General features: G+C 50.5%; 1 protein-coding gene across 3 annotated transcripts in view; it reads right to left on the bottom strand.

The window, feature by feature from the left end:
- The window catches only part of LOC140393658 (probable chitinase 10), a 132,756-nt gene that overhangs the window by 85,996 nt on the left and 28,618 nt on the right, over positions 1-18,142 (bottom strand). For all 3 annotated transcript variants that reach the window (XM_072479941.1, XM_072479943.1, XM_072479942.1), the window contains exons 5-8: positions 13,262-13,427; positions 11,528-11,652; positions 10,884-11,007; positions 4,615-4,797 (exon numbers count right to left, since the gene is read on the bottom strand). In XM_072479941.1, the coding sequence (XP_072336042.1) occupies positions 4,615-4,797; positions 10,884-11,007; positions 11,528-11,652; positions 13,262-13,427 (598 nt within the window). The remainder of the gene's footprint in view (positions 1-4,614; positions 4,798-10,883; positions 11,008-11,527; positions 11,653-13,261; positions 13,428-18,142) is intronic.

Genomic DNA, 18,142 nt, shown 5'->3' with positions numbered 1-18,142 from the left:
GGGGGTGCTACCCACCCAATACGCCGGCGGCACGCGCCAGCCGGTGATCTCCAGGGGGCCCCGATGCTATTTTTGCGGCCAGCAAAGACACAACCGCCAACGCTGTCCGGCCCGCGCTGCCCTTTGTAAGGCCGGCGGGAAGAAGGGCCACTATGCAGCGGAGTGCCAGGCCCGCTCTGTGGCCACGGTCGCACCCACCGCCCCCGGTCACGGACAAAGGGCACCGCTATTCTCCTCTCCTCCCCAGGCCATATGCGAGCAATGGGCGCTGCCATCGTCTCCCCCGCACAATACGTGCGTTTCATGGGCGCCGCCATCTTGCTCCACCCCCGCAACGTGTGTTCCATGGGCGGCGCCATTTTGTAATCCCCAGGACCTCCGGGCGCCGCCACCTTGTCCACACCGCAGCACATGGATACCATCGACGTTTCAGAACCCCAACTCCAATGGCCGCCTCACTACCCGACGATCAACCATGACTTGCATCCATGGCAATCGACCAGTCCCGACCACATACTCTGACCAACGCATCCACCAGCATGAAAGTCAACGGCCATGTGACCTCCTGCCTAATGGACTCCGGGAGCACCGAGAGCTTTGTACACCCGAAGACAGTAAGGCACTGCTCCCTTAAGGTACACCCTACCAATCAAAGTATCTCCCTGGCCTCCGGATCCCATCGCGTAGCAATCCAGGGGTACTGCACGGTCAAGCTCACAGTCCAAGGCGTAGAGTTCCACGGTTTTCGCCTCTACATCCTCCATAGGCTCTGCGCTGAACTTATCCTCGGCCTGGACTTTCAGTGCAACCTCCAGGGCCTGACCCTTAAATTCGGCGGACCCTTACCACCCCTCACTGTGTGCGTCCTCGCGACCCTAAAGGTCGATCCTCCTTCCCTCTTTGCCAATCTAACTCCAGATTGCAAACCCATCGCCACCAGGAGCAGATGGTACAGCACCCAGGATAAGGCCTTCAGCAGGTCCAATGTCCAGCGGTTGCTTCAGGAGGGAGTCATCGAGGCCAGCAACAGCCCCTGGAGAGCTCAAGTGGTAGTGGTTAAGTTTGGGGAGAAAAACCAAATGGTCATGGACTACAGCCAGACCATCAACAGGTACACACAGCTCGACGCATACCCCCTCCCACACATTTCTGACATGGTTAACCAGATTGCACAGTACCGGGTCTTCTCAATGGTGGACCTGAAATACGCTTACCACCAGCTCCCCATCCGTAAATCGGACTGGCCATACACCGCCTTCGAGGCAGACGGCCGTCTATATCACTTCCTTTGGGTCCCCTTCAGCGTCACCAATGGGGTTTCGGTCTTCCAAAGGGAGATTGACCGAATGGTCGACCGGTACGGCTTGCGGGCCACGTTTCCGTATCGAGACAATGTGACCACCTACGGCCATGATCAGCAGGACCATGGCGCCAACCTCGCTAAATTTCACCGCACATAACAAGGAGAAGTGCGTGTTCCATACAAACCGCTTACCCATCCTCGGTTACGTAGTCCAGAACGGAGTTCTGGGGCCCAATCCCGACCGCATGTTCCCCCTCATGGAGCTCCCCCTCCCCCACTGCCCCAAGGCCCTCAAACGCTGCCTGGGGTTCTTCTCGCATTACGCACAGTGGGTCGCAAACTATGCGGACAAGGCCCGCCCACTCATACAGTCCAGTCATTTCCCCCTGACGGCCGAGGCCCTACAGGCTTTCGCCCGGATCAGAGCTGATATTGCCAAAGCTGGAATGCATGCTGTAGACGAAACACTTCCGTTCCAAGTAGAAAGCGACATATCAGACATCGCCCTTGCCGCCACCCTCAATCAGGCAGGCAGGCCCGTGGCATTCTTTTCCCGCACCCTCCATGCCTCCGAAATTCAGAACTTATCCGTCGAAAAGGAGGCCCAGGCTGTCGTTGAGGCTGTGCGACATTGGAGGCATTACCTGGCCGGCAGGAGATTCACTCTCCTCACTGACCAATGGTCGGCAGCCTTCATGTTCAACAACACACGGCGGGGCAAGATCCAAAATTATAAAATCTTGCGATGGAGAATCGAGCTCTCCACCTATAATTACGAGATTAAGTATCGCCCTGGCAAACTCAACAAGCCCCCAGACGCCCTATCCCGAGGTACATGTGCCAGCGCACAGGTAGACCAACTCCGGGCCCTGCATGACAGCCTTTGTCACCCAGGGGTCACTCAGTTGTACTATTTCATTCAGGCACAAACTTTGCCCTACTCTGTCGAGGAAGTAAGGACGATCACCAAGGACTGCCAGGTCTGTGCGGAGTGCAAGCCGCAATTCTACCGGCCGGACCGCGCGCACCTGGTGAAGGCCGCCCGCCCCTTTGAACGCCTCAGCGTGGATTTCAAAGGCCCCTTCCCCTCCTCCGACCGACACGCGTATTTCCTCAGTGTGATCGATGAAAACTCTCGGTTTCCTTTCGCCATCCCATTCCCCGACATGACGTCTGCCACCGTTATCAAAGCCCTTAATTCTATCTTCACTCTGTTTGGCTTCCCTGCCTACATCCACAGTGACAGGGGAATCCTCATTCATGAGTGATGAGCTGCGTCAGTTCCTGCTCAGCAGGGGTATCGCCTCCAGCAGAACGACAAGCTATAACCCCCGGGGAAACAGACAGGTAGGAAGTGAGAATGGGACGGTATGGAGGGCTGTGCAGCTGGCCCTATGGTCCAGAAATCTCCCGTCCTCTCACTGGCAAGAGGTCCTCCCTGATGCACTACATTCCATTCGCTCTGCTACTAACAGTACACCGCATGAACGTCTTTTGGCCTTCCCCAGGAAGTCCACATCCGGGGTATCGCTCCCAACTTGGCTCACAGCTCCGTGTACCGCGCTTCTCCGTAAACATGTGCGGCTCCACAAGGAGGATCCGTTGGTGAAAAGGGTGCACCTGCTCCACGCAAACCCACAGTATGCCTACGTGGCGTTCCCCGATGGCCGCCAGGATACCATCTCCCTCAGGGACCTGGCACCAGCAGGTTCCACCCCCACACCACCCCCGCTGCCCCTGGCGCCACCCTCCCCTCCTCCGCCGCCCCCATAGCCCCCCCCTAGGAACGTCCGTCCGCCCCCTGCCCACCCCCGTTGATGAAGAGGATTTCGGCCTGCTCCCGGAGTTAACTTTGACCACGACAGCACCAACATCGCCGGCTCCACTTCATCGATCTCAAAGGACCATCAAGGCGCCGGACCGGCTGAACCTCTGACCGGCCCGCCGGATGACCAGGGACATCTTTTTTACTGCTCTGTAAATATTAAAAATTGCTAATTGTATATGGGTATCCACCACCCCCGCCAGACTCAATTTTAACAGGAGGTGAATGTGGTAAACCACTGTGTTCTGATATTAGAGGCTGTACGGTAGAACCTGCACTACTGCTTCACCTGTGGCCCCTGCATGCTAGCTCCGCCCAGGAGCCGGGTTATAAATATGCGTGGCCTGCAGCTCGCAGCCATTTTGTCAGCTGCTGTGGGAGGCCACACATCTGATACTAATAAAGCCTCAGTTTGGATTCAACTTTGCCTCCAGTCAAAATGATCGTGCCTCAATTTGGTCCACCAGCCGGGCCAGATTTAATTTATGCAGCCGATCCCATTCCCGCGCCACTTGGATGCCTAGGTACCTAAAGCTTCCCTCTACTAACCTAAATGGCAGCTCTCCCAGTCGCCTCTCCTGTCCCCTCGCCTGGACCACAAACATCTCGGGCGAAATTCTCCCGAAACGGCGCGATGTCCGCCGACTGGCGCCCAAAACGGCGCCAATCAGACGGGCATCGCACCGCCCCAAAGGTGCGGAATGCTCCGCATCTTTGGGGGCCAAACCACAACATTGAGGGGCTAGGCCGGCGCCGGAGGAATTTCCGCCCCGCCAGCTGGCGGAAACAGCCTTTGTTGCCCCGCCAGCTGGCGTGGAAATGACATCCCCGGGCGGCGCATGCGCGGGAGCGTCAGCGGCCGCTGACAGTTTCCCACGCATGCGCAGTGGAGGGAATCTCTTCCGCCTCCGCCATGGTGGAGACCGTGGCGGAGGCGGAAGGGAAAGAGTGCCCCCACGGCACAGGCCCGCCCGCGGATCGGTGGGCCCCGATCGCGGGCCAGGCCACCGTGGGGGCATGCCCCGGGGCCAGATCGCCCCGCGCCCCCCCCAGGACCCCGGAGCCCGCCCGCGCCGCCTTGTCCCGCCGTTCAAAAGGTGGTTTAATCCACGCCGGCGGGACAGGCAATTTATCGGCTGGACTTCGGCCCATCCGGGCCGGAGAATCGAGCGGGGGGGGCCCGCCAACCGGCGCGGAGCGATTCCCGCACCTGCCGAATCTCCGGTGCCGGAGACTTCGGTAACTGGCGGGGGCGGGATTCACGCCAGCCCCAGGCGATTCTCCGACCCGGTGGGGGGTCGGAGAATGACGCCCCTCATTCTTTCCCATATTAAGTTTATATCCTGAAAACCAGCCAAATTCCCCTCGAGTCCTCATGATTTTTCATTGCAGTGTTAATGTGAGCCTACTTGTGACACTGAAGATTATTAAGTCTAAATTAAAATCTAGCCTGGTCAAACCAATTTCCCATTGATGTGATCATTACCTCACTGTACGACAAGAATCCCGGTTTGACTGTGTACGGACCACGGTCACCTCCTCCAGAAACTGGAGCACCAACCCCTGTTTGGCTGGTTTTTAGGGTGTAGCTATTTGCATAGGTCGGAAATCCAACAAGTAGTTTTTCTGCAGGTGCACCTTTGTCCCTCCAGTAGTTCAAAATATATTCCTGCAAAAATAATAATAGTAAATTTATCGAAAAATTTCAAACTAAAAATGTTTTCTTTTGATTGGAAGGGTTAAAAATCATACTGGCTGACACCAGCTGCTGCTTGCCAGCTTCTAAATTCTTACAGACGGAAAATTAGTGATGAGAAGCCAGTTGCCTTCAGCTCAGGCAGTCTAACAAAGCAACTCAAGCAGCATTGCTGACAAACCTCATTAAATTTTGTGAAGAGGTGACTAAAGTAGTGGACAGGGAATGTCTATGGATATTATTTATATGGACTTCCAGGAGGCATTTGATAAAGTCCCATACAAGAGACTAAAGTGGAGGCCCATGGAGTTGAGGGCAAATTATTGACATGGTCAGGAAATTGGTTGAGTGGGCGACAGAGAGTGGGGATAATGGATAATTACTCGAATTGGCAGGAGGTGACTAATGTGTGCCACAGGAATCTGTGTTGGGGCCTCGATTATTCACACTATTCCCTAATGACTTGGATGATGGCAGAGAATGTCATATATCCAAATTTGCTGATGATACAAAATTTGGTGGCATTTTAGACAGCCTCGATAACAGCATAAAATTGCAAGGAAATTTTGACAGACAAGGTAAATGGGCAAAATTGTGGCAGATGGAATTTAATATAAGCATGTGTGAGTTATCTATTTTGGCCCCCAAAAAAGACAGAGCAGAGTTCTTTCTGAATGGAAAGATGTTAAGAACTGTGGGTGTCCAAAGAGACTTGGGGATTCAGGTACAGAGATCTTTAAAATGCCACAAACAAGTGCCTAAAATAATCAAACAGCCTAATGGAATGTGAGCCTTTATATCTAGAGGACCAGAATATAAAGACACAGGGGTTATGCTGCAGCTTTACACAATCCTGGTTAGACCCCACTCGGGATCACTGTGAGCAGGTATGGGCACCACACCTTGGGAAGGATATTTTGGCCTGCGGGGGAGAGCAACGTAGGTTTACAAAAATGAGACTTGGACTTCAGGGGTTACGTTATGAGGAGAAATTGCTCAAATTAGAACTGTTTTTTCTAGAATTTAGAAGGCTATGGATTGATATTTGAAGTCTTCAAGATCATAAGAACATAAGAACTAGGATCAGGAGTAGGCCATCTGGCCCCTCGAGCCTGTTCCGCCATTCAATGAGATCATGGCTGATCTTTTGTGGACTCAGCTCCACTTTCCCGCCCCCCCCCCCCCCCCCCAGCACCATGACCCTTAATCCCTTTATTCTTCAAAAAACTATCTATCTTTATCTTAAAAACATTTAATGAAGGATCCTCAACTGCTTCACTGGGCAAGGAATTCCATAGATTCACAACCTTTTGGGTGAAGAAATTCCTCCTAAACTCAGTCCTAAATCTACTTCCCCTTATTTTGAGGCTATGCCCCCTAGTTCTGCTTTCACCCGCCAGTGGAAACAACCTGCCCACATCTATCCTATCTATTCCCTTCATAATTTTATATGTTTCTATAAGATCCCCCCTCATCCTTCTAAATTCCCACGAGTACAGTCCCAGTCTACTCAACCTCTTCTCGTAATCCAACCCTTTCAGCTCTGGGATTAACCTAGTGAATCTCCTCTGCACATCCTCCAGCGCCAGTATGTCCTTTCTCAGGTAAGGAGACCAAAACTGAACACAATACTCCAGGTGTGGCCTCACTAACACCTTATACTGTCGCAGTATAACCTCCCTAGTCTTAAACTCCATCCCTCTAGCAATGAAAGACAAAACTCCATTTGCATTCTCAATCACCTGTAAACCAACTTATTGCGACTCATGCACTAGGACACCCAGGTCTCTCTGCACAGCAGCATGTTTTAATATTTCATTATTTAAATAATAATCCTTTTTGCTGTTATTCCTACCAAAATGAATAACCTCACATTTGTCAACATTATATTCCTTCTGCCAGACCCTAACCCATTCACTTAAACTATCCAAATCCCTCTGCAGACTTCCAGTATCCTCTGCACTTTTTGCTTTACCACTCATCTTAGTGTCGTCTGCAAACTTGGACACATTGCCCTTGGTCCCCAACTCCAAATCATCTATGTAAATTGTGAACAATTGTGGGCCCAATACTGATCCCTGAGGGACACCACTAGCTACTGATTGCCAACCAGAGAAACACCCATTGATCCCCACTCTTTGCTTTCTATTAATTAACCAATCCTCTATCCATGCTACTACTTTCCCCTTAAAACCATGCATCTTTATCTTATGCAGCAACGTTTTATGTGGCACATTGTCGAAAGCTTTCTGGAAATCCCGATATACCGCATCCATTGGCTCCCCGTTATCTACCGCAATGGTAATGGCCTCAAAAAATTCCACTAAATTAGTTAGGCACGACCTGCCCTTTATGAACCCATGTTGCGTCTGTCCAATGGGACAATTTCCATCCAAATGCCTCGCTATTTCTTCTTTGATGCTAGATTCCAGCATCTTCCCTACTACCGAAGTTAAGCTAACTGGCCTATAATTACCTGATTTCTGCCTACCTCCTTTTTTAAATAGTGGTGTCACGTTTGCTAATTTCCAACCCACCGGGACCACCCTAGAGTCGAGTGAATTTTGATAAATTATCACGAGTGCATTTGCAATTTCCCTAGCCATCTCTTTTATTGTCCTGGGATGCATTCCATCAGGGCCAGGAGACTTGTCTACCTTTAGCCCCATTAGCTTGCCCATCACTACCTCCTTAGTGATAACAATCGTCTCAAGGTCCTCACCTGTCATAGCTTCATTTCCACCAGTCACTGGCACGTTATTTGTGTCTTCCACTGTGAAGACCGAACCAAAAACCCTGTTCAGTTCCTCAGCCATTTCCTCATCTCCCATTATTAAATCTCCCTTCTCATCCTCTAAAGCACCAATTTCACCTTAGCCACTCTTTTTTTTTTATATACTTGTAAAAATTTTTACTATCTGTTTTTATATCCTGAGCATGTTTACTCTCATAATCTATCTTACTCTTCTTTTAGCTTTTTTAGTAACTTTCTGTTGCCCCCTAAAGATTTCCCAATCCTCTAGTCTCCCACTAATTTTTGCCATTTTGTATGCTTTTTCCTTCGATTTGATACTCTCCCTTATTTTCTTAGATATCCACGGTCGATTTTCCCTCTTTCTACCGTCTTTCCTTTTTATTGGTATAAACTTTTGCTGAGCACTGTGAAAAATCACTTGGAATGTTCTCCACTGTTCCTCAACTGTTTCACCATAAAGTCTTTGCTCCCAGTCTACCTTAGCCAGCTCTTCTCTCATCCCATTGTAATCTCCTTTGTTTAAGCACAAAACACTTGTGTTTGATTTTATCGTCTCACCCTCCATCTGTATTTTAAATTGCACCATACTGTGATCGCTCCTTCCGAGAGTGTCCCTAACTACGAGAAAACTAATCAATCACACAGGACCAGATCTAGGGCCGCTTGTTCCCTCGTAGGTTGCATTACATAATGTTCTAGGAAACTATTGCGGATACATTCCATAAACTCTTCCTCAAGGCTGCCTTGACCGACCTGGTGAAACTAATCGACATGTAGATTAAAATCCCCCATGATAACTGCTGTACCATTTCTATATGCATCAGTGACTTTGCCCCTTACTATTCCTGATTTCCACCCAAATGGATTCAACCTTATCCTCCATAGCACCGATGTCATCCCTCACTACTGCCCGGATGTCATCCTTAAATAACAGAGCTATACCACTTCCTTTACCATTCACTCTGTCCTTCCGAATAGTTTGATACCCTTGGATATTTAACTCCCAGTCGTGACCATCCTTTAACCATGTTTCAGTAATGGACACTAAATCATAGTCATTCACGATGATTTCCGCTATCAACTCATTTACCTTATTCCGAATACTACGAGCATTCAGGTAAAGTACACTTATGTTGGCTTTTATACGTCCGTTTTGAATCTTAAAACCTCTATCAGTAACCTCTACTAAGTTATTTTTCCTTTTAACTTTTCTCCTAATTTTCCTTATCTTAGAGCCCATATCTTCATGTAATAACCTGCTGCTTCACTTTCCATTTATGTTTTTACTTCCTGTTTTATTCCTTTTAGTATTACTGGTAATATTAACAGGGAAAGTCCGGGTAGATGAAGATAAACTATTTCCACTGGTTGGAGATTCTAAATTTAGGGGCAATAGTCTAAACATTAGGGCCAGGCCATTCCGGAGAGATGTTTGGAAGAACTTCTTCACTCAAAGGGCCGCACGGTAGCACAGTGGTTAGCACCGTGGCTTCACAGCACCAGGGTCTCAGGTTCGATTCTCTGCAGGGTCACTATCTGTGTGGAGTCTGCACGTTCTCCCCGTGTCTGCGTGGGTTTCCTCCGGGTGCTCCGTTTTCCTCCCACAGTCCAAAGACATGCAGGTTAGGTGGATTGGGCCATGCAAAATTGCCCTTCGTGTCCAAAATGGTTAGGAGCGGATATTGGGTTACGGGGATAGGATGGAAGTGAGGGCTTAATTGGGTCGGTGCAGACTCGATGGGCTGAATGGCCTCCTTCTGCACTCTATGTTCTAAAAGTTTGAAACTCTCTCCCACAAAGAATAGTTGAATCTGGAACAGTTGTTAATTTTGAATCGGAGATGGATAGGTTTTTGTTCGGCAAAGATATAAAGGGATATGGCCCAATGACAGGTATATGGAGGCAATTCTCCCCCCCCCACGCCGCGTGGGAGAATCGCCGGGGCACCGCCCGAATCGCGACACGCCACCTCGACCCCCGAACGCGATTCTCCCACCCCCCAAAACCAGCGTCGCGCGATTCGCACCGGGCCGCTCGGAGAACTGCCGCAAACGGCGAGCGGCGATTCTCCGGTCCCGATGGGCTGAGCGGCCGTTACGACACGACAGGTTCCCGCCGGCGCCGTCCACCCCTGGTCGCTGCCGGCGGAAACTCTGCAGGAACGCTGGGGGGTCGGACAGTGTGTGGAGGGGGAAGTGGGGCTCCTTCACCGGGTGGGGGGGGGGGGGGGGCTCCGATGGGGTCTGGCCCTCGATCAGGGCCCACCAACCGGCGGGCTGGCCTCTCCCCCCCTGGGCCTACCTCCTTCCGCGGACGGCGCCAGAAAACCGGCGCCATGTTGGTGAGGGGCCATCGCACGTAAGAAGTTTCCCGCGCTTGCGCAGGATTGGGCTGCCTCAACTGCGCATGCGCGGGTTGGCGTGGCGCCCATTTGGCACCACGTAAGGACTCTGGAGCAGCGTGAACCGCTCCAGCGCCGCGCTGGCCCCATGTGGGGGCCAGAATAGGTTGTGCCCGGGCCCTGTTCGCGCTGTCGTGAAACGCGACGACGTTCACAACGGCGCGAACACTTAGTCTCCATTTTGGAGAATCGCCCCCATGGGGGAGTTATGATTCAGATAAGCCATGATATCATTGAGTGGCGGGAACGACTCGAGGGGCTGAATGGCCTACTCCTGGTTCTATGTTCCTCTGATATATGAATCATCGTGAGGCTGTAGTTACACAGCTTGCACACAAAAACACAATTGATTATTTTGCAGCTGCAGCGCACCTGTGCCTGATGGAAACACTGGACAAGGGGATGGGTGTACGGTGCACTGCAGCTCAGGCATATCTCTATTTTAATCATGTCGAGCAGATAATAGATAAGTAGAAACAAATAGGTGCAATATTATCATTAAACATATGTGCCCTGATTATGTTTGGTAACTATACTCATACGTCATACATAATGTAATCCGAATTATTAGTTGTAAATGGACATAGATAACTTCTGAGCAAATGTATTCTTTTAATTGCTCTATATCAATTCCTTGCAAGATCAGCAAAGATATCACTGCTCTATATTTTCTATGATCGGGGAGCTGACAAGCCACCTTGTGGATGCTTAGTTCCCCTGTTATAGCAGGAATAAAGTTCTTGAACTGAAACTCGAAAGTGTCGTCTGGCCAGTTGGGGAATGAAGAACACTATAGTCGAACAGCTGTGAAACTCCCACAGAAGTAATATGTTCAATATAAAATATTAAAGAGATAGTAAGAATAATAAAACATAGATGACAATTATTAGCAGACATACTTACAATATTAAAGTACATTTGTGGGCCATAGTCCTCAGAGCCACGATATAGGGGGCTGTTGTGTCCAGTTTCTGCATTCCACACCCCATGAAAATTAAATGTCATCACGGAAATCAAGTCTAGGTATCTGTTTAAAAAATTCTAAATGTGTTATTACAATTCAAAATTCTAATAGTTAATTCACATCATTGTAAGTTTCCCTGTGTCAGTCCTTCCAATAACTAAACACTGATTCCCAGTCAGAACTGCCCAGTCGAACCCAGTGATCGGCACGGTGGCACAATGGTTAGCACTGTTGCCTCACAGTGCCAGGGACCCGGGTTCAATTCTGGCCTCAGATGACTGTCTGTGTGGAGTTTGCACTTTTTTCCTGCGTCTGCGTGTGTTTCCTCCGGGTGCTCCGGTTTCCTCCCATAGTCCAAAGATATACAGGTTAGCTGGATTGGCCATGACAGAAATGCCCCTGAAGTGTGCTAAAGGTTACGGGATACTGGTTGGAGGTGTGGACTGAGGTAGGATGCTCTTTCCAAGGGCCAGTGCAGACTCGATGGGCCGAATGGCACTTTAGGGATTCTGTGAACTCCTACAATTGGTTTGTCTGTAATATTGTAAATGATTCAGAGCAAGAGCTGTTATCCTGTACTCACTGTGACATCTCAGCTACCTCATAGTCCCAGTCGACAACCTTTTTATTAGAAGCCACTGCAGCTGTAAGCAGCAGTCTGTCCTGCCCAGAAGTCTCTGCCTCTGCTTCAAAGGCTTCGAATAATTCCTGTAACGGGTAAGCAATTGTTAATGATGATAAACGTTCTTCAGAACATAATTCCTGATGTCACAGCCCTAACTGATATTCTACAATCATTGGGCATTCTGTCTCTCTGAAAGAACCGTCATTGGATCTACAGCAGACTTTGTGCCGTGACTTCCTCAAAGGACCAATCACCAGTGGGTTGCTCTCCGCAGCGACTTATCTTCACTTGAACTCCAAAGTTCCTGTCTCTCCTGACCTTCCCGCCTCGGGCCGGCTGAGACTGAAACATCCAAGTGAAGCAATAAAGTGAAAAAGGAGAGTAACTGAGAATGACACGCCCCTTTTTTACAGCACCAGCTGCCGTACAGCAGGTGAGTTTAAAGGGCCCATTGAAAGGGAGGAGGTAATTTTTGAAGGTAGGTGAATGGGACGTGGGGATGGGGTTCAGACATCAGCAGAGGAAGGTGTCAGATCGGGCATGGGTGACGACGGGTCAGGCCAGGCTAGGGGGCTATCCGTTGCCAGGTGTGATCTGGTTGGTACAGGTAGTATGGGGGGGAGGGGGGGGGATATTTGGCCAGGTCGAGCTGGGGGAGGGTTGTGTCCAGCACCAGGTCAGGCGAGGGTGGAGGGGGTATGGTGGCGTGTCGGGTGGAGTTGGGCTGGCAGGTGCAGGGCAGGGGAAGTGAGGTGTAGGCTGGGTGGTGGGGGGTGGCTGTCGGTTCAGGTCTGGATGGGGGGGGGCTCAAACTTGGTTGGGTAGGTTGCCCGGTTGGAGCAGGGTGTGGAGGGTCCTCTGGGGTGGTTGGGGGTGTCAGTGAGTCCCATGTGAGGCTCGGTCTGTGTGTTTAGAGTACTTATGCAGAAGTTAGAAGTACTTACCTCCCATCTAAACCTTTCAGAGGCTAAAACTGGCAGAACCATCCAAAGTTGGTGATTTAAATCGCTTTGTCGGATGGCAGGACGGTAGCACAATAGTTAGCACTGCTGCCTCACAGCGCCAGGGCCCCAGGTTCAATTACAGCCTCAGGTGATTGTCTGTGTGGAGTCTGCATGTTCTCCCCGTGTCTGCGTGGGTTTCCTCCAGTTTCCTCCCACAGTTCAAAGATGTGCAGGTTAGCTGGATTGGCCATACTAAATTGGCCCTTATTGTCCAGAAGGTTAGGTGGGGTTTTGGGGTTACATGGATAGGGTGAGGGATTGGGCATACAAGGGTGTTCTTTTGGAGGGTCGGTGCAGACTCAATGGGGCAAATGATCTCCTTCTGCACTGTAGGGATTCTATGATTGATGGTATGGTTCCCAGACCAGCACAATTGTCCAGTAGAATTAGTCCTTCTGGACAATTGCCAGGTAAACCCTTATCTGAGAACGTGCAAGACGGATTCTCCAGCGCATCTTTGGGGTACCTCCAAAAGTGACACGGTGAAACCAGGCAATGATGGCCTCACGATTGTATCTGATACTGTGCTAATTTCCCTGAGATCCTGGTTGAACTAAAAATGCTTGAGTCATTTTCAGTGTCTGTCCAGCAGTTATTTTCTGGAGGTGTGGCTTTCTCTAATGGTGGGGGTATATTTTTAGTTTTAGACCATTTCTGATGTTTTTAGAAGATAGCCTTAGACCTTCACCTTGGCCAAAAATGTAAAATGTTGTTTATCGTGCTTTGAACTGCCTCGATGAGCAGGCAACCTCCAGTCCAGGTCTAAACCATCAAATCTTTGTTTGCGCAGAAAGATAATTATGGCGGAGATGAATCTTTCCCGATTTTCACGTGTAGTTGCCATGTCGGTGAATCTTATTATTAGAAGAAATTGAAAGAGAGAAATCATAAATGATAAATCAGTAAATTTCCTTTGGACAATTCTGCCATTCTTTCTGTCCAGTACCGTTTTCTGCAACAATAATAAACTCATTCTAATCTCCACTCTCGTATTAAGGGTTAATATTTGGTATATTCTAATGCATGATGTAGATGAAGGTGCACCATGGAAACTAGTCAGCTGTGTGTTGGACTCTCTTGACAGAGGGAGAGGTTGGAATCATGTCTAAAAACTATGTGTCTCCTCTGCAAACTCTTAAGTAGTGGTCCAAATATACCAGTGTTATCAGACACCAGAGCATGTCTGCCGTTCGCCTGAGAACCAAGCCTCACCCCCAGAGTCCAAGACAGAAGGACTCAATCTCAGAACATGGTAGGAGCAGTCGGATACATTGCTGTCAAGACACATCAGTGTTATTGGAGAAACCACAGGGAGCAGAAACGTATGATAGCAGTTGAAGAAAGTTGCAGAATGGAGCAGTCTGGAAAGAGGTAACAATGACCAAGGGCCCGAATTTCCAACACGTCCCACAGGAGGGACTTTCATAACCCAGATGAACCATCGGCAGGACTGACAAGTCCCACCAGTGGCCAATGGTGAGCCACCTCTACTGCCTCTACCACCAGAAAACACGCCGTGGGTAGGGGCCAGGAAATCCCACCTCATATCGAGCAAGCAGTCCTTGTCCCTCCCTTTCCTGTTTGACTGTCTCAAGGTCTAGAGGTGAAGTCAAAGCTACAAGTTAGTTTCATGCATGGTATCGACCCAGCAGCAGACAGTGCTCTCCTAAGGCAGGATGTGCAGGAACCCACTGCACATATTGATGCCATTATTAAAGGGGCAATTGGCCCCGGCGCACCTCCCACTATTGGCGGAGATGAGGGGGAGAGCCCCTCACTGGGTGCGAATCAGATTCATATATTTGAACTTATTTAAATATGCATTTCCGGATTTTAGCGGGAGTGTCCAAGTTCCCAGGATTCACGGCTCCTGTTGGCGCAGCCTGAGGCCAGCAGGAATCGCGATTGGTCTCCACCAATGGAGACTGGACATGATGATCACGCCCAGTTGCTCAGAGGCCATTGGAACCCCTGATTGGTGGGGGACAGGGCTGGGCAGTAACCCGACACTTCTCCCTGGCATCCTGTCAGTGCCAAGCCTGGTTGCCAGGCTAACATTGCTCGGGTGTCAGGAGACACTGCCAAGGGTTGTGGCCTGAGAGGGGCAAGGCCAGAAAGGAGTTGGCTAAATGGGGGCACAAAGTGGGAAATTAAAGGGGTGCACGGGTGGGAGGGGCCTGAAAAAAAGGGGCCCTAAAGGGGGCCCCATAGCAGGGTTTTGGTCATTTTGGGGGTGGGCTGCTGGGTACTATTGATGGGACGGGCAGGGGAGGCCTATGCCAGCGATTGGGCGAGGGATCTTTGCCGGTGAGCATGAGTTAGGGAGTTGCTTTAGGATAGTCTGGAGCTGGGAAGGAGCCAAGGAGTGGCCTGGTCAATACTTTAGGTCCTGGATATCTCTTTCCAGCGGGAATTTCCGAAAGTTAAAAAGTTGGCGGGATTTTCAGAGAATCCCACCAACGGAGAATCCCGCCCAGGTTCTGTGTGAGAGGATTATGCCGGGAATTGCATCGCGACAGCCGATGGGATTTATACCAGCTTTCCCGCCCGAAATGACACCTTTTGGAGAACTCCACCCAGAATCTTTCATATCTTTTTAACCCACCATCCAACCCTGTTAGCAAGCAAATGATTGAGTGCACGGCACAGCAGCAAGTGATTTGGTCCAAGCATTGAATCGGCTAGAGTTTGGGCCAGGTCTTAGTCTCCATTGACGGTGTTGGCTCAACAGGCAGCCATGCCAGCCCCAGAAATCCTGCCAAACAGCACGGACAGCGTGAACGCAGGATGGTGTGGAAAACTGGCAGAGACGTCCAGCAAGGGGGAGTGGAATGCTTCCAATGTGGAAAACTGAACAACTGCAGCAATTATCCAATTATTTTCATCAAAGTTGGAGAGGAGCAAGTGTTTAAGGAAGACATTCTTCCCCCCGAAATTAGGAGGCTGGATTCTCCAATTTTGCGGCTAAGTGCCGACGGCAGCGTGGGAACTGTGGCGTTTACCGATGCCACAATTGCCGCTGGACCCTCGCCAATCCTGGGACTGGTGAGGGGCGAGCAGCCACATCGAGTAAAACCCGCGGCTCCCACCCCCAAAATGGAAAGAGAATTGCCGGGTCCGTGGCCGTGTAGGCGCAAGGCGACGACCTGGTGTAGTTGCTCTGTGAAACATGACGTCGGCAGTGCGCAGACCTGACCTGACAAGTACTGCCCCCATGGCCACCCCCCACGAGTCCCGCCAGCCGCCGCGGAAGGCTCGCGGACAGCAGAACGGCTCCCAGCCGAGTGTCGCGGTGCTGGGCACAGTACATGGTCACCACGCTGGGTTCCTGACCGCTCAAACCACATGTCAGCCACGCAGTTGGGAACTCGGTCCATCGGAAGCGGAGCGTCGGGGGAGGGCCCTCCGATGCTATTTCGGAGGGGGCAGAGAATAGAAGGCCGGCGTCAAACCGGTGCCGCCCCAATTTGTGCGTCAGAGGGGCAACGGAGAATCACACCCAGGGTCTCGGTGATGGGATGGATGCACCTGTGCACCAAGGTCTGCGAGATCCCAACAGGTTCCAACTCGTGCCTGGAAGAATCGTGAGCTGTAAAAGATCAGGACAACATCTGCTTGACGGCTGCTGGGAGTGGGTGTCCTTCCCAATATCCCCACGGTTTCAATGGCGCCATTATCCAGCAGATATGTCGCACTGTCCACTTGCTCAGCTGGAGCCTTCGACAGCACGCCCAGCCCGGCAGGTCCTCGAATGACAGACCCTGCCGATACACACAAGGCCTGCCTCCTTCCCACCTCCAGCATGGTAGCACAGTGGTTAGCACAGTTGTTTCACAGCTCGAGGGTCGCAGGTTTGATTCCCAGCTTGGGTCACTGTCTGTGTGAAGTCTGCACATCCTCCCCGTGTCTGCGTGGGTTTCCTCTGGGTGCTCTGGTTTCCTCCCACAGTCCAAAGATGTGCAGGTTAGGTAGATTGGCCATGATAAATTGCCCTTAGTGTCCAAAAAGGTAAGGAGAGGTTACTGGGTTATTGGGTTACGGTGGAGGTGTGGCGTTAAGTGGGGTGCTCTTTCCAAGGGCTGGTGCAGACCCGAATGGCCGAATGGCCTCCTTCTGCACTGTAAATTCTATGATTTCTCGGCCTGTTGGGCGGCCGGTTCTCCGTCCTCACTGGCTGACTCCTGTTCTTCTGGGCAGACCTGCCGCTGCAGGCTGATCACCGAGCAGCTTCAGCTCGGTGCATCCCCCAGGGCGATGGCCAGGATAAAGGTCATATTCCCGGTGGATTCCGAAGTTCATTGTCTGCAGAGGGTGAAAGGCAGACATGTTAATGTGGTGGGTACTCCCCGTGCCCAACCAGGTCCACCAGGCAACACAGTTGCGCCAGCCTACATAGATTTAAGTGAGATAAAGGAGGAGAGGTTGAGTAGACTGGGACAGTATTCGTTGGAATTTAGAAGGATGAGGGGGGACCTTATAGAAACATATAAAATTATGAAGGGAATAGATAGGATAGATGCTGGGAGGTTGTTTCCACTGGTGGGTGAAAGCAGAACTAGAGGACATAGCCTCAAAATAAGGGGAAGTAGATTTAGGACTGAGTTTAGGAGGAACGTCCTCACCCACAGGGTTGTGAATCGGGCCAGAAAGTGGAGCTGAGTCCACAAAACATCAGCCATGATCTCATTGAATGGGGGAGCAAGCTTGAGGGGCCAGATGGCCTCCTCCTGCTCCTAGTTCTTATGTTCTTACTGGTTTTTCGCTTATAGAACATAGAACATAGAACATTACAGCGCAGTACAGGCCCTTCGGCCCTCGATGTTGCTCCAACCGTGAAATCACTCCAAAGCCCATCTACACTATTCCCTTATCATCCATATGTCTATCCAATGGCCATTTAAATGCCCCTAATGTTGGCGAGTCCACTACTGTTGCAGGCAGGACATTCCACGCCCTTACTACTCTCTGAGGAAAGAACCTAACTCTGACATCTGTCCTATATCTATCTCCCCTCAATTTAAAGCGATGTGCCCTCGTGCTAGACATCACCATCCGAGGAAAAAGGCTCTCACTGCCCACACGATCGAATCCTCTGATCATCTTGTATGCCTCAATTAAGTCACCTCTTAACCTTCTTCTCTCGAACGAAAACAGCCTCAAGTCCCTCAGCCTTCCCTCATAAGATCTTCCCTCCATACCAGGCAACATCCTGGTAAATCTCCTCTGCACCCTTTCCAATGTTTCCACATCCTTCCTATAATGCGGCGACCAGAATTGCACGCAATACTCCAAATGCGGCCGCACCAGAGTTTTGTACAGCTGCAACATAACCTCATGACTCCGAAACTCAATCCCTCTACCAATAAAAGCTAACACACCGTACACCTTCTTAACAACTCTCTCAACCTGGGTGGCAACTTTCAGGGATCTATGTATCTGGATACCGAGATCTCTCTGCTCATCCACACTACCAAGAATCTTACCATTAGCACAGTACTCTGTCTTCCTGTTATTCCTTCCAAAATGAATCACCTCACACGTTTCTGCATTAAACTCCATTTGCCACCTC

The sequence above is a fragment of the Scyliorhinus torazame genome, chromosome 17 (genome assembly GCF_047496885.1).
Source record: "Scyliorhinus torazame isolate Kashiwa2021f chromosome 17, sScyTor2.1, whole genome shotgun sequence".
NCBI classification, from domain to species: Eukaryota; Metazoa; Chordata; class Chondrichthyes; order Carcharhiniformes; family Scyliorhinidae; genus Scyliorhinus; species Scyliorhinus torazame.
Note: the sequence above shows the minus strand (reverse complement) of the source record. Positions and strands in the feature narration are given on the sequence as shown.